The following is a 17,386-nucleotide window of genomic DNA, read 5'->3' as shown; positions in this document are numbered from 1 at the left end:
TGTTTTATATCTCATGCCATTGTGATTTTGCAGCTTGCAGGTGCAATTTGAAAGGCAGTAATAAGCCTATGTGTGATAAAGACACCGGGGCATGCAACTGCAAAGTAGGAGTTACTGGAAGATACTGTGACCAATGTGCTCCTAAATTCAAGCAAGAGTTCCCAGCCTGCCCTCGATGCCATATGTGCTTTGACGAATATGAAGCTGATGTATCCTCCCTGGCTGACTCTGTTCATGACTTAGTTAAATTAGCTGCCAACATTGGCCCCACCAGATCGCCAATGGGCTGTGATGTTCAGATGAGCATTCTAAAGGATAGACTTTCTGTTATTGAGAAAATGTTTAAGAGTCGAATTCTTTCTCCTGACAAGTATGCAAAAGTCAAGGACTTCTACGAAAGTATAAGGTAATCTGTTTGTAACCATATCTAGAAATGCTAAATGTATTCCAAAAACAATTTTTCCTGCATTTCGGATATATAAGAAAACATTAGGCCCCATACTCACGAGCAAACATGTCTGCTGAAACTGGCCCGCAGGCCAGTTTCAGCAGACATGTTTGCTCGTGTGTGGGCGCGAGCGGGCCGAATTCCAGCAAACATTTGCCCGCCGGGCCTTTTCCCAGCGGGCAAATATTCCTGGACTTGTTTTAAAACAGCCCGCTGGAATTCAGCCCGCTCGGACATGTACGGTCGTCAGTACAGACCTACCGTACATGTCCAGGCGCCCGCCGTCCCTCGCATGCGTCGAATGACTTCGACGCATGCGTGGAAGCATTTTAAAGGCGGGCCGCCCACGTCGCCGCGTCATTGTCGCGGCGACACCGCGTCATCGACGCGGCGACACCGCGGACACGCCCCGCGTATTGTTTACGCGCGGACTTCTGTACGATGGTGTGTACAACCATCGTACAGAAGCCCTCTGGCAGACATGTATGGTGAAAACGGTCCGACGGACCGCTTTCACCATACATGTTTGTCCGTGTGTACCCGGCCTTAGAATAAGAAAAATAGCTGTGCTGCCTTTAGCAACCAGTTATCATTTCCCCTTCATTTTCCCATGGCATGTGAGGTATCTAATTAAATAATCTGTGTGTTTACCATGGGCAACATTAAAGGGCACTTAAAACTAAAAAATAATATATTACAGCTTAACAGGCATCAGTTGTGGTGCCTGATTTAGATTTCTTTTTCAGTCTAAAAATATTTATAGCAAGAACTAAAATGAAGATGTGGATAGAAATGCAGAGTCCTTGTTGCTTTCTGGGAACTGAAAAGACAGCAAAGACAATGTTATTATTATAGTGTAAACGACTTGCCCCATTAACTTGCAATTGATGCAGATGAATTACGGCAGCCATGTTTGAAGTTCTGCCTATGTTACAACTATGGCTGTCTCTATACAATGGAGAAGTGAGTGTAGCCATACAGGGACAGGAAGTGTATTATTTTCAGAATTGGGAAAAAAAAGCCTGAAGAAAAAGAATTTGCACTACGTGCAAGACACTACATTTAAGGGATCTGATAATTGATCCAAATGATGATGTTTATTATTCATTTATTATTTTACATTATTATAGGCCATTGGTGAGGCATGCAGAAAAATTTGTTTTTCATTGACCTTTAAACAATTTGTTATGCCTGTATGATATATCAGAGGTACAGTAGGCAACCTACAACTCTATGTTTTGGAACTGGAAGTACCCCTGTGACAATTAACATATTGGTATTTGTAAATTTAAAGCAGTTTTAAATTAAGCCTTTCCCTCTCACAAGCTGTATATTAAGTTTCATTGTTAATAATTGTTAATTGCTCTCCCCTTTAAGAACCAGCACAGTTATGGCTTAGACAAAGTGGTCACATGCATAAACAGTGATAAAACACCTTATAATACAGCTAGCTAGTTTGGTGGAATTTCCTCACATCCTGTCTGGTCATTGAGACACAAAGCGGGAAAAGGGGTAAACCTCACCAATGGCAACACATATAGAAAAAAAAAACATAGTAAACACAAAGGACAAGGAAACGTAAAAATTATTGTATTATTGGAATGTTTAGCTGATTGTATACATTTTTATTACAGGAATAAAGTAAATAAAATTAGGATTTCAGATTTGGGAAAATTCAGTGAGATACCAAAGCTGAATAAAACAATATGGGATATGGAGAAAGAGATTGATGTTTTATTTAAAAACCTAGACATAATAAGGATAAAGAAGCAGAAGGAAAATATAGTCAAGGTTAAAGGTAAGAGAACTGTACCTGTAACATTTACTTATATATATATTTTTGTATTTATTTATTTATTATGTACATTATAGCAAAAGTTTTCAAGCTCTTTTGAAAAAGCACAAAGAAACAAGCAACATTAAGTACCGTAGATGCAAGTGGTCAGTCAAGGAAAAATTAATGCAGCAGAAAAAAGACACATCATGTTTACTTCCCTTTGACATCAGAAGATGTCCAGCAGGCTATCAGTACAGAACTGGTGGAAACCAGTGGGACCCAGGTACACCCATCCACTGTCTAAAGAAGTCTGCCTAGAAGTGGTCTTCATGGAAGAACTGTGGCCAAAAAGCAATGCCTCCAACGTGGAAACAAGGCTAAGCGACCCAACTATGCACAAAAACATAGGAACTGGGGTACAGAAAATGCCAGGAGGTGCTGTGGACTGATGAGTCAAAATGTGAAATATTTGGCTGTAGTAGGATGCAGTTTGTTCTCCAAAGGGCTGGAGAGCCGTACAATAATGAATGTCTGCAGGCAACAGTGATGCACGATGGTGGTTCCTTGCAAATTTGGGGCTGCATTTCTGCAAATGGTGTTGGAGATTTGGTCAGGGTCAGTGGTATCTTTATCCATCATACCATAACATCAGGGAGGCATCTGTTCAGCCCCAAATTTATTCTTCAGGAGGACAAGGACCCTTAAACATACAGCTAATGCCATTAAGAACTATCTTTAGTATCACCCTTTGATTTACTACTCATTCTTACTGTGATATCTTAATGGTTTGCTGAAATAGACTGATCAATATTTAGTATTTTTGCTGTTGTTATACAAGCATTCAATTTGCTACTGGATGTGCAGTTTACTATATCTGTACCATGCAAAATCCTTCAATAAAAAAAAGAAATATCTTTAGTGTAAAGAAGAACAAGTCCTAAAATTGATGGTTTGGCCCCCACAGAACCCTGATCTCAACATCATCTAGTCTGTCTGGGATTACATGAACAGACATGAGGATTTGAGGCAGCCTACATCCAGGGAAGGTCTGTGGTTAGTTCTCCAAGATGACAATGAAAAGATTGAGGTGCCGCTCCAGATAGCTCAAGTTACTCCTACTTATGAGTGAAGGGGTTTAAAGAGCCCATTCCGGCTTTGTGAGCATACTCTGGTAAAAAAAACAAAAAAAAACGAAGCCGCAGCACACCAACCCAGGCCAAAGAGTAAAATCAAGGGATAAATACGGGTTCAGCCTGACTCCATCCAGGCTACACCCCCTGTCACATTTTTCCGTGACCACAGGGCCTCAATGACTTAGCGATGTGGGTGGGGCAAAACATGTCGGGGACATGGCCTGGATGGCACCAAGTTGAAGCCATGTTTGTTAGTGCTGCCAGGCAGAACTACCACTAAACCACTGTGCTTTTTTTTTTTTTAACAGAGTCTACTTATGGTAGGCGCTAAGGGCCAGATTCACAGAAAAAGTATGCCGGAGTATCTGCTGAATAGCTGAAGTTTTGTTTTAAAGTTGTGTCCCTTATTTTTGTCAGTCATCTTTTTCCCACCACTATGGTTTCTGTTATTTGATTATTTGATCCAACATTTAGATGAAAAACTTTAATGTCAATTCAAATGTTGTTAATGGCAAAAACTAGACTTTATCCAATTCAAACATTAAAATATGTGGTTACATTACATCCTTTATTAGACAATGGTCTTGATACAGGGCTCTTGTTGTATATGACAAAATGATTGCTTCCACAGCCAGAATGGTATTTCTGTTGAAAATACAATGAAGATGTGATTAAAAAACAAACCTGCCTGAACATGCCAGAATATGAATGATTTATGAGCTTGTTGAAGAGTTTGCACATGCATCCCAGAAAATGTATGATATTTACTAAAGATATATTTAAATGGTATTGTGCTCTATTCATTTTTTTCAAGATTACATGAAATGTGAATCAGTATGATGTCCATATATTGTGTTTTATTGTTTATTTTGTACTTTTATTATGTAGCAAAGACAAGAGGGCTTACATTCTTGTTCCTTTCCTATTAGACATCCAAGCATATGTTGACAAGATCACCAAACACTATAAAACATCATTATCTGCAGCAGAGAAGGCACGCAACGCTACACCTATTATCCGGACTGCTTCCAAAACTAGAAAAAATATTCTGACTGAACTCAGCAACCTAGATAAAAAAGACAAAAATAATTTAGAAAAGTTAAACAAAATGAAATCTCTGCAAATAAGTAAAATGAATGAAATGGTAAGAGTTATCATTACAATAAATTATTTTTAAAAATAAATCCTGAAAAATTAAACTTTGTATGATGTTTGACTGTTTTCTTAAATGTAATCTTTTAAATATTAATTAAAAATGTATGTATATATATATATATATAATATATATATATATATATATATATATATATATATATATATATATATATTTCACTTTGAATACATTTTCTTTTTTATAGTTTGTATTGTAATACTGTCAAAATCATAAAAATACCAACTGTACAAATTTCGACAGAGGATGTTTGTCCAGCAACTTGGTGTATTTGTGGCTGATTAGATATGTGCTACATCAGGAGGAAGGAACAAACTATTATATACACTACTATTTATTTATTTTTTTACACCACACGATTTCTCCTAATAGCCAGACCAATGTAGACCAAATGCAAATGGCTGTTGAATGGCCAGTCAGTAGTAGTACCCCAAGGACAGACATCTCCAACATTAGACTCGGTGCCCAGCATTAGCGCGGTGGTGGAATCACACTTAAAACCCTTGTAGTTCTGCCACTGGTGTGCTTAGCTTTTTTTTATTATTATTATTATTTTTTATCATATTATTTTATTTACAATTTTTTTTTCATTTTTTGTATTATATTTCTTCCAATTTGTCTTTAGAAACCCAACTGGGGGGCTTTGGTGAAATATCATGGGTCTAAACAGACCTCTGATGTTCCACCTATGACACAGGGGCAAGAAGGTTGAGGACACAGCCCTCCATCTCCCAAGCCTCAGCTGCATAGAATGAATAGACAAAAATAGCATTGTAAAGACCTTTCCATTCATTCACAAACTGAAGCATAGTAAGCACAGTTATGAATGAACACAGTTTACTATGCCTCAGTTATGAGTCAGTGATCAGTACCGATCACTAACTCTGTCTATTCGAATAAGGAAGGGGCCTGTAAATGACATGTTTACCAACCCCTTCCCTGTTTCTCATCCTGACAGCATCCCTCGTAGCAGGGATGGGGGGGGTGGGGGAACCCAGCGGAAGGGGGGCTGCTGAATGCTTGTGGGAGGTAGAGGAGAAGCAGGCATTTACCAGTTGCAGGAGGAATATCAATTAGACTGGTTCCTCTATATGCCACTTTTGATCACTGATTATGCTCTGAGCTGTTGAATAGTATATATATATCTGAAAAACATTTCTGTAAACACAGAAAAAGGAAGGGCTTGTTCTAAACTCATTTTGTAAAGTAGTAATGCGTTAAAATTACACCACTGTCACCAGATGCCTAGTTTTTAAAATGTGTAAATATTGGTTTATGATACTGATATCTGCAGAACATGTCTTCTCGCAGGTTTGTGGAACTGTATGGGACTTTCCTTGCAATATTTCCCCCTGTGGAGGTGCTCTATGCAGAGATAAGTTTGGCAGAAGGAAATGTGGTGGACCAGACTGTAATGGAGCTTTGCCAATTGCCAGAGATGGTCTGAAAAAAGCAAATGAAACAGATGCTAAGTTAAAGAGTGTTGCAATACATCTCCTTGAAGCTGAGAAACAGGTGAATATAAAAGAAATAACACCAGAGACATTTTCACATGAATCATCTTGCTGTGTTGAAGGAATCGGCACACAATACACAAAAATCCACATAAACAGAATGCCATTGTACTGAACACCACTTAAGGACCGGACCAATATGCTGCTAAATGACCCAAGGGGTTTTTACAATTCGGCACTGCGTCGATTTAACAGACAATTGCGCGGTCATGCGACGTGGCTCCCAAACAAAATTGGCGTCCTTTTTCCCCCACAAATAGAGCTTTATTTTGGTGGTATTTGATCACCTCTGCGGTTTTTATTTTTTGCGCTATAAACAAAAATAGAGCGACAATTTTGAAAAAAATGCAATATTTTTTACTTTTTGCTATAATAAATATCCCCCAAAAACATATATAAAAAAATTTTTTCCTCAGTTTAGGCCAATACGTATTTTTCTACCTATTTTTGGTAAAAAAATCGCAATTATTGTTTATCGATTGGTTTGCGCAAAATTTATAGCGTTTATAAAATAGGGGATAGTTTTATTATTATTATTTTTTTTACTACTAATGGCGGCGATCAGCGATTTTTCTTTATCGTACATCACGGGACACAGAGCAGCATAGCCATTACATATGGGTTATATAGTGTACCTTCAGGTGATGGACACTGGCACTCTCCGACAGGAAGTTCCCTCCCTATATAACCCCCACCCATAGTGGGAGTACCTCAGTTTTTTCGCCAGTGTCTTAGGTGTTGGTGCACGTTGAAGGTTGTGCCTGCAGTTTGTCCTTGGGACCAGGGCCAGCCGACCGGATCCGTCCAAGGTGCTTCATAGCCAAAGTGGACGGTACCCGGGCCCCAATTCGTGGATGGGGTTTTGCCTATAATGCCTCTCCTTGGAGGGCTGGACTCTGGGTTCCAGGACTGGGTTTTTTAACCTATGGATACCTGCTGTCAGTAGTGCTGTATAGGTCCAGGTGTGTGGTGTTCCTGACTTGGACCCCGGTCCCTGAAGGTCTATGACCATACCCACGGTGAAGGGGGAAGATTGGGCCTCTTGCGTGAGCAATACCCTGCGGCGTGGAAAGGTAAGCGGGGGGCCTACGGAACTTGGTTTGTCAGTGGGCCCCCCACAGGGGACTCTGGGGTAAAGCCTTTTCTATGCCTCTGTGCATGGGCTAAAAGAGAAACCACAAAGTCTGCATGACTGGATGGCTCAGACACCCAGATATACTGTTCCTCTGGCTGGGCTAATAGACTGCTGCTGCTGCTACAAGGTGTTTTGCTCCATGAGATGTAAAAAGGGGCATGTCAGGTTTAAAGTACTTACTTCCTGATATCTGTGTGTGGCTTCCAGCAGCTCCTGGGCTCCTCTCCCCACATGGCTTCCTGCTTCCTTCAGAGCGGCGTCGGGAGCGCGCGCGCGCGTGCGCGCGCACTGTTATAGACGGCGGGCACGCCAACGCTGCGTGGAGGGGGCGGGGGACGCCCGGGGAGTCCCCTCCCCTCTGTACATCAGAGGGGGAAAACTCTATTTAGCCTGTCAGTCTGCTGAAGGCTGTGAAGGGACACGGAGCAGCGATGCTGAGCTGAGCAGGATAGGTTTGCCTATGTTATGCTGACACAGTGACACCTAGTGGCCGTTTTTTTGTACACACCTCACTAAAGAGCTGTTTAAACTCATATTTTCTCTAGAAAGCCGGTGTACTAAGTAGCAGTCAGAGTACTTGTATTATTAGGTGCTCTCCTAGCCCAGCATTAAGGGAAGCAATATTAGGATGTGATTAAGCCCTTGGGGCACAATATTGTTATCTCTTGTTAGGTTTTGGGAAGTTTAGTTTCTGTCTAACATTACCCTAGCCTAATTTTTTTCCTCATTTATTTAAATGTGTGTTTTTTTCTCCAGCTATTACAGTTAGTTGTATATTAGCGGAGTATCTCAGATTTGTTTATTATGGCTCCTAAGGGTGCAGGGAACGCTAAAAATGCTAAAAGTGCTAAAAAGCCAAAGGGTTCCCCATCGGGCTCGGAGGATATTTCCCAAAATCCAGCTGCCCCTACCTCCCCGGAGGATCCGGAGGTTGCTGCCCTGGGTGAGCCATCGGGGTTGCTAGGTGCTACGGCTGGCCCTATTCAACCAACTCCTTCCTATGTCACGGAAGAGATGTTAGCCTCCACCTTGGGTGGATTTGAGAAAAGGATGGCCGCTTTTATTACGGCCTCTTTATCTGGGAAGAAGCGGGCTAGGTCCCCGTCTCCCAGGTTTGAATCTCCTGAGGAAGATGTCCTTTCCACTGAGGAATTGGAAGATGCAGGAGACCAGGCCGAGGATCACCTGGACCATTTAGGTTCTGAGGATTCTACTATAGAGGAACCTTTTTCAGCTTCTCACGCAGAAAAACTGTGGGTTCAGTCCTTAACGGATATGGTGCGGTCAGCTTTTAAAATGCCTTTGCCTCAGCCTCTGGCTTCCGCTGTGTCCTCATTGGGCTCCCTAAAGGCGCCCCAAGCCAACCTGGTGTTCCCGGTTCATCCTTTGTTAAAGGACCTGATATTTCAGGACTGGGTTAAGCCAGACAGGATTTTTTTGCCTCCTAAAAGGTTCGCAGTTATGTACCCTTTAGAGGAGGAGTTTTCGAAAAAATGGGCTGTCCCCACTGTTGACGCAGCCATATCATGTGTCAATAAAGCTTTAACGTGTCCAGTGGACAATATTCACATGTTCAAAGATCCTGTGGATAAAAGGCTTGAGACCTTACTGAAGGCATCCTTTGCCACAGCGGGGGCAGTGGTCCAGCCAGCCGTAGCTGCCATTGGCGTCTGCCAGGCTTTAAAGGACCAAGCAAAACAGGCCCTAAAGGACCTTCCGGCTCAACAGGCTCAGGACTTGGCCGACCTACCCAGAGCTTTATGTTTCGCGGTAGACGCTATCAAGGATTCAATCCAACAGGCGTCCCGCCTATCCCTGTTTTTGGTTCACATGAGAAGACTACTTTGGTTAAAGAACTGGTCTGCAGAAACCCCCTGCAAAAAGCTCCTTACAGGATTCTCCTTTCAAGGAGAGAGATTGTTTGGAGAAGATCTTGACAAATATATTCAAAAGATCTCTAGTGGTAAGAGCACCCTCTTGCCGGTTAAGAAGAGGTTCCGGGGTCCCTCTTTTAAGCGTCCAACCTCTCCAGTTCCAGGGCCCTCATTCTCTAGGCAGTATCGACGGCCTCCTGGACGCGCAGCTGCAAACAGGCCACAGGGGCAAGCTGCAGGGAACAAGAGACCGTGGAACCGTAAGCCGGTTAAGGCTGCCCCTAAGGCAGCCTTGTGAAGGGGCGCCCCCACTCTCTCGGGTGGGGGGAAGACTCCGGTTCTTCTCGGAGTTGTGGGGGGCCAAAGTTACCGACCAATGGGTTCTGTCCTCAGTGACTCAGGGGTACAAGCTGGAGTTTCGGGAGTTCCCCCCTCCTCACTTTCAAGCGTCAAGACTTCCAGGCGACCCTCAAAAGCAGGCATCACTTCTGTCCGCCCTAGAGCAACTCCTATCTCAAGGAGTGATTATGGAACTACCAGCAGGGGAGCAGGGACAAGGGTTTTACTCAAACCTCTTCATTGTCCCGAAGCCAAACGGCGACGTCAGGCCTATACTGGACCTAAAGTCATTAAACCGCTTTTTAAGAGTCCGGTCCTTTCGAATGGAGTCCATTCGTTCGGTGGTGGCCGCCCTTCAAGGAAGGGAGTTCTTGGCCTCCATCGATATAAAGGACGCGTACCTGCACGTTCCGATTTTCCCAGGCCATTACAGGTTTCTGCGTTTTGCCCTAAACTATCGGCATTATCAGTTCGTGGCTCTTCCGTTCAGACTAGCCACGGCCCCTCGGGTTTTTACGAAAATCCTGGCCCCCGTGTTAGCCATCCTAAGGGAACAGGGCATTCTGGTCATTGCCTACTTAGACGATCTTCTGGTAGTCGACCACTCAGCGGCCGGCTTAAATCGGGCAGTGTTGCTAGTAGTAAACTGCCTAGAGTCCCTGGGTTGGGTTCTAAACCGGGACAAATCGGCCCTACAGCCCACAAGAAGGTTGGAGTATCTAGGTCTGATTTTAGATACAAGACGACAACGGATCTTCCTGCCCCAGTCCAGAGTGGACTCGATAAGGGAGTTAATCCAGATAGTCCTAAGCAGCACAAGGCCATCTATACGCCTCTGCATGCGCCTGTTGGGAAAGCTAGTGGCCACCTTCGAGGCAGTGCCCTATGCCCAGATCCATTCTCGGAGGCTACAGAGAGCAATTCTTACGGCCTGGGACAAAAGACTCCAGGCCTTGGATCTTCCCTTCTTTCTTCCCTATGCGGTAAGGCAGAGTCTGTGTTGGTGGCTAGTCACAAAAAATCTTCTGAAAGGAAGATCGTTCAATCCCCCCTCATGGAGGATAGTAACCACGGATGCCAGCCTATCGGGCTGGGGTGCAGTCCTAGACGATTTAACCCTACAGGGGAAATGGTCAAGGGCAGAATCAGCCCTACCCATAAATATCTTAGAGATCCGAGCAGCTCGGTTGGCTCTGTTGGGCTGGACGGAGATTCTGCAGGGCTCCCCAGTAAGGGTACAATCCGACAATGCCACTGCCGTAGCTTATATAAACCACCAGGGCGGCACCAGGAGTCAGGCAGCCCAGAGGGAGGTAGATCGGATCTTTTCATGGGCAGAAGCCCATGTCCCCTGCATCTCAGCTATCTTTATCCCCGGGGTGGACAATTGGCAAGCGGACTTCCTCAGCCGCCAACAGATGTCCCCAGGGGAGTGGTCCCTCCATCCCGAAGTGTTCCAGGACATCTGCCGGAAGTGGGGTACTCCGGAGGTGGACGTTATGGCGTCCAGATTCAATGCCAAAATAGCAAAGTTTGTCTCTCGAACGAGGGATCCATTGGCCTGCGGGACGGATGCCTTGGTGTGCCCTTGGCATCAGTTTGCGCTAATCTATGCCTTCCCTCCAATACGGATGCTACCCCCTCTTCTTCACAGAATTCAAAGGGAACGCAAGCCAGCGATTCTAGTGGCCCCAGCGTGGCCCCGAAGGCCTTGGTACTCCTTGATAAAAAGGATGACGGTAGAGGAGCCTTGGGTCCTCCCTCTACGTCCGGACCTCCTCTCACAAGGGCCATTCTACCATCCTGCCTTACAGGCCCTAAATTTAACGGCCTGGCGGCTGAGTCCCTGATTCTCAGAAACAGAGGCCTTTCAGGGCAGGTCGTTTCCACCCTTATAAGCGCAAGAAAACCAGTTTCCAGGTTAATATACTATAGGGTGTGGAAGGCCTATATTACCTGGTGTGAAACCAGGAAATGGGATCCCCGCAAATATACCATTGGGAGAATCCTGGAGTTTTTACAGTTGGGAGTGGAAAAAGGTTTGGCGGTCAGCACAATCAAGGGGCAGGTGTCTGCCTTGTCGGTCTTCTTCCAGAGACCTTTGACTGCCCATTCTTTAATGAAATCCTTTTTACAAGGTGTTATCGGGTGAATCCCCCCGATTAAAGCTCCCCTGTATCCTTGGGATCTAAATTTGGTTCTATCGGCCTTGCAAAGGCAGCCCTTTGAGCCCATGTCCGCGATCCCTTTGGTCCTTTTGACTAGGAAACTAGTGTTTCTGGTGGCCATGGCATCCGCCAGAAGAGTGTCGGAGTTGGCAGCCTTGTCATGTAAGGCACCTTATTTATTACTGCATAGGGACAGGGTCGTTTTGCGGCCGCTTCCGTCCTTCCTGCCTAAGGTGGTATCGAATTTTCACCTTAATCAAGATGTGATTCTTCCATCATTTTTTCCAAAGCCTTCTTCTAAGGAAGAGAGGTTACTGCATTCCTTGGATGTAGTTAGAGCTGTAAAGATTTACTTGGAAGCTACAGCCCAGATTCGTAAGACGGACGTCTTATTCATTCTGCCGGAAGGGCCCAAGAAGGGCCAGGCAGCGTCTAAAGCCACTATTTCTAAGTGGATTAGGCAGACTATTATACAGGCCTATGGCCTGAAGGGGAAGAGTCCACCCTTATCGGTTAAGGCTCATTCCACTAGAGCTATGAGTGCCTCTTGGGCAGCGTATCACCAGGTCTCTATGGCTCAGGTCTGCAGGGCAGCAACCTGGTCATCTGTCCACACATTTGCAAAATTTTATCAAATGGACGTTAGGAGGAACGCTGATTCAGCTTTTGGGCAGGCGGTACTCCGGGCCGCAGTTTAATCTCCTCTTGTCCGGTGGCACCTCCTGTTTGGTTTTTTTTCTGGTTGTCTCCCTCCCCCTCATGAAGCATTGCTTGAGGACATCCCATATGTAATGGCTATGCTGCTCTGTGTCCCGTGATGTACGATAAAGAAAAAGGGATTTTTATTAACAGCTTACCTGAAAAATCCTTTTCTTGTAGTACATCACGGGACACAGAGCTCCCACCCCTCTTATGGGGAATTTTGGGAGGCATATTGCTTGCTACAAAACTGAGGTACTCCCACTATGGGTGGGGGTTATATAGGGAGGGAACTTCCTGTCGGAGAGTGCCAGTGTCCATCACCTGAAGGTACACTATATAACCCATATGTAATGGCTATGCTGCTCTGTGTCCCGTGATGTACTACAAGAAAAGGATTTTTCAGGTAAGCTGTTAATAAAAATCCCTTTTTTTCGTGACTGCGACATTATGGCGGACACTTCGGACAATTTTGACACATTTTTGGGACCATTGTCATTTTCACAGCAAAAAATGCATTTAAATTGCATTGTTTATAGTGAAAATGACAGTTGCAGTTTGGGAGTTAACCACAGGGGGCGCTGTAGGAGTTAGGGTTCACCTAGTGTGTGTTTACAACTGTAGGGGGGTGTGGCTGTAGGTCTGACGTCATTGATCGAGTCTCCCTATAAAAGGGATGACACGATCGATGCAGCCGCCACAGTGAAGCACGGGGAAGCCGTGTTTACATACGGTTCTTCAGCTCCGGGGAGCGATCGTGAGGGGGCGGCTAGAAACGAATAGCCGCGCCCTCGTCCTGGATCACTCCCCACGGGTTTCTGACCGCCGCATGTAGCGGGGGGGGGGGGGGGGGTCCCCGATCGTCTAGGCAGGGACGTACAGGTACGCCAATGTGCCTGTACGTGCCATTCTGCCGACGTACATATACATGCGGCGGTCCGGAAGTGGTTAACCTGCCTGGCGGTCTTCCCGAGTCTGACACGGGGTTAGATTTTCCTGCTGCGAGCGGAAACCCCGAGTCAGACTCGGGCTTGCCTCGCTAGATCCACAGGCACAAGTTACTTACCTTGTCCCTGGATCCAGCGATGCCACCGCGCTGTGTGAGCGAGTGGGACCTCGCTCGATTCACACAGTGCCTCCGTGTGACGCCGATCTCCGTTCCCTGCGACGTTACGACGCACGGGGACGGAGAACGGCGCCAAATTCAAAAAAGTAAACAAACACCTTACATACAGTATACTGTAATCTTATAGATTACAGTACTGTATGTAAAAAAAACACACCCCCCCTGTCCCTAGTGGTCTGTCCTGTGTCATGCATGTCATTTTATATAATAAAAACGTTTCTTTCTCCCTGCAAACTGTAGATTGTCCATAGCAACCAAAAGTGTCCCTTTATGTCAAAAATAGTTTTAGATCAGCTAAAAAACAGCGATAATAAATTATAATCACTTGCAGAATTGTGCGATAGCGATTTGTGGGGAAATTCGTCATAAAAAAAAAAAAATAATGACAGCAACAATTCTGCAACTGAGCAAATTTCAGTGATTTTGATTTGATTACATTATTGAATAATTTTTATTATAATTATATTATTATTTGTTATAATTATTTATAATTATTTATTATATTATAATTTATAATTTTGTTTTTAAAAAAATGTCATACCCGGGATGCCTATTAGAAGCTTGTTTGGTCAGATTTAAGTGAGTTATTTCTAAAAATTACAGACCTACAATATAAAACGCCAAATTTCCTTGCAAATAATGGTACCGCTTTTAGCATGTTTTTTCTGACAGAATCATACCGCCAGGGAGGTTAAGGAAAATAGAAAGTATTGTTCATATCTGGGTTTTGCAAGATATTAAAGGCTGATTTGTTGATTTTTGCATTTGTTTTTTTTTAATTTGTAGGTATTATGTTCTTCACATTGCAACTTTAAAGCGGAGTTCCACACAAATTTTGAACTTAAAGGGGTTGTAAAGATACAATTTTTTTTCCCTAAATAGCTTCCTTTACTTACCTCATCCTTCGATTTTGCTTTTAAATGTCCTTATTTCTTCTGAGAAATCCTCACTTCCTGTTCTTCTGTCTGTAACTCCACACAGTAATGCGAGGCTTTCTCCCTGGTGTGGAGTGTCATGTTCGCCCCCTCCCTTGGACCACAGGAGAGTCAGGACGCTCTCTACGTTGCTCTCTACATGTGTTAGTGGGCCTCCTGACTCTCATGTAGTCCAAGGGAGGGGGCGAGCACGACCCTCCACACCAGGGAGAAAGCCTTGCATTACTGTGGTGAGTTACAGACAGAAGAACAGGAAGTGAGGATTTCTCAGAAGAAATAAGGACATTTAAAAGCAAAATCGAAGGATTAGGTAAGTGAAGGAGGACTGCACTAAGGTAAAGGAAGCTATTTAGGGGAAAAAATTGTACCTTTACAACCCCTTTAACATTAATAACATTCTCGCAGTAAAATCATTGTCCAATGGAAAAAAATTATTCCTAAGGGTTACCAGTGTAGGAGAGTTTTCAATGGTGTTTCCGGTCTCTGCCACCCACGGATATGTCCGTCATATACGGCGGCGTACTGTCTCCCGGGAGCTATGTGTTATAATTCCCAGGAGTCAGCGTGGATGGCCGCAATCGCTATCGTGATATTCCGAAATGGGAATTGAAGCGATAACGCCAGTGATTATCTTGGTTGCCATCACAACGGGGCGGGCACTTCCGCCGCCGCCGCCCGTTGTGATGGCAATGTCGGAAGTGTACTGAGCTGCGAGCCGTACATACTGCGCATGCACAAGAACGAGTGGTGCATGCTAGTCACTCAGCTGCACTGAAACCTGGAAGCTTCACATGCCCACAAGCAAAATGGAACATGCCAGGGATAGAAGAATTTAATATAGCGGATGATCGGAAATCGTCAATCGAGCGGCAAACGATCCACAATACGTGAGTGTTTTAAATAATAGTATTCTAAAAACGATATTTAACCAAAAATAAATAAGAAATTATTTAGTAGGAACTCTGCTTTAATATAAGACATTTTGTTGAAGCTGAGGTACAATATTATCTATTTTGTTTTAGATTCAGCACATCAGGCAGCTGGCAGAAGATACAAAGTTGAAAGCCTCGAGACTCGACAAAACCTTGAGTAAAGCCATCAGTCGTATGGAGGCAGATAAAAATCGTTCGAAAGAGCTTATAAAAAATGTTAAAGATTTTCTTCTTGGTAAGTGCAGCATCCACATTCATTATTGCTTCACAGAAACCTTAAAAAGAGAATATGCCTGACACAAAAACTATTCCATGATAGAAACACCTAATGAAAACCAGCATAGTCTAATGTCTAATCGCAAGCTTGTATCTGGTATTAATGTATTTAAAGAAAATAACAAATGAGCTATAGCAATGTGCTATAAAACCCAGCTTACATTGACAACCAGATGTGATTTTGTTTTTTATTTTTTATCCTGGGACATTTTATGATTATGCCACACAGGAATAATATATATATACACTTACATTGTAATAGAAGATGTACATTACAATTAAAATTCTTGTTGCTAAGAAAAATTTCAACACATATTAAACACATAGGCCCGGATTCACGTAGGAGATACGCCGTCGTATCTCTGAGTCTGAGACGTCGTATCTTGGCGCCTGATTCAAAGAATCAGATACGCCAAAATTTCTCTAAGATACGACCAGCGTAAGTCTCCTACGCCGTCGTATCTTAACTGCATATTTACGCTGCCCGCTAGGGGCGTGTACGCTGATTTAAGCCTAGAAATATGTAAATCAGCTAGATACGCCTATTCACGAACGTACGCCCGGCCGACGCAGTACAGATACGCCGTTTACGTTAGGCTTTTTCCGGCGTAAAGTTACCCCTGCTCTATGAGGCGTAGATGAGGCGTACCAATGTTAGGTATGGACGTCGGAACAGCGTCAAATTTTTCACGTTTTAAATTGTTTGCATAAGTCGTTCGCGAATAGGGCTGGGCGTCATTTACGTTCACGTCGAAAGCATTGGCTTTTTGTGGGTTAATTTGGAGCATGCACACTGGGATACTTTCACGGACGGCGCATGCGCTGTTCGTAAAAAGCGTAATTTACGTGGGGTCACAATAAATTTACATAACACACGCCCACATCTTCCACATTTGAATTAGGCGGGCTTACCCGGCTTATTTACGCTACACCGCCGCAACTTTGCTTTGTGAATACTGCACTTGCCTGTCAAAGTTGCGGAGGCGTAACATAAATAGGATACGTTACGCCCGCACAAAGATGCGCTCTCCTACGTGAATCTGGCCCATAGTAGATTGGAGAAAATATGTGGTGGAATAGTGAATAAAAAAAATACCTCTGTTAATTTTTCTCATTAGGTCAAATTTTTGGGAGTATAGACAATAATATATTTATGGGGAAAAAAATATATAATTTTTTTTTTATATACAATGTCCAATACTAATACAGTATGCCCATTGTATTAGGGCATGTAACTGATTTTTTTATTTTTTTGGTTATATGCCATTGATCTATATCAGACACGTCAAACTCTAATGAAACAGCAGGAAAAATTGAATAGAATGATTCTTCAAGGGGCCACAATATGGGCCAGATCCTCAAAAGAGATACGGCGGAGTAACTGCTGTTACTCCGTCGTATCCCTGGTCCTAACTATGGAACTGATCCACAGAATCAGTTTTCCATAGTTAGGACGAAGATCCGACATGTGTAATTGAATTACACTGTCGGATCTTAAGGATGCAATTCTAGGCCGGCCGCTAGGTGGCGAGGCCATTGCGGCCGGCGTAGAATATGCAAATGACCAGTTACGGCGATCCACGAACGCTCCGACGGGCCCGTCGATCTAAATCTACGTCGTTTACGTCGAGTTCCGCCGCGTAAAACTAGGGCTAAGCCCTAGTTGTCTTAAGCCATGTTAAGTATGGCCGTCGTTCCCGCGTCGAATTTTAAATTCTACGTCGTTTGCGTAAGATGTCCGTGAATGGCGCTGGACGCCATTTACGTTAACGTCTAAGCAAATGACGTCGGAGCGACGTCAGTTAGCGCAATGCACGTCGGGTAATTTACCCGACGGAGCATGCGCAGTACGTCCGGCG

The 17,386-nt window shown here is 43.9% G+C and overlaps 1 protein-coding gene across 2 annotated transcripts in view; it reads left to right on the top strand.

Moving 5' to 3' along the window:
* The window catches only part of LOC120931786 (laminin subunit beta-4-like), a 180,550-nt gene that overhangs the window by 126,622 nt on the left and 36,542 nt on the right, over positions 1-17,386 (top strand). For both annotated transcript variants that reach the window (XM_040343551.1, XM_040343552.1), the window contains 5 exons: positions 34-406; positions 2,083-2,246; positions 4,288-4,502; positions 5,841-6,044; positions 15,342-15,486. In XM_040343551.1, the coding sequence (XP_040199485.1) occupies positions 34-406; positions 2,083-2,246; positions 4,288-4,502; positions 5,841-6,044; positions 15,342-15,486 (1,101 nt within the window). The remainder of the gene's footprint in view (positions 1-33; positions 407-2,082; positions 2,247-4,287; positions 4,503-5,840; positions 6,045-15,341; positions 15,487-17,386) is intronic.

The sequence above is a fragment of the Rana temporaria genome, chromosome 3 (genome assembly GCF_905171775.1).
Source record: "Rana temporaria chromosome 3, aRanTem1.1, whole genome shotgun sequence".
In the NCBI taxonomy this organism is placed as follows: domain Eukaryota; kingdom Metazoa; phylum Chordata; class Amphibia; order Anura; family Ranidae; genus Rana; species Rana temporaria.
Note: the sequence above shows the minus strand (reverse complement) of the source record. Positions and strands in the feature narration are given on the sequence as shown.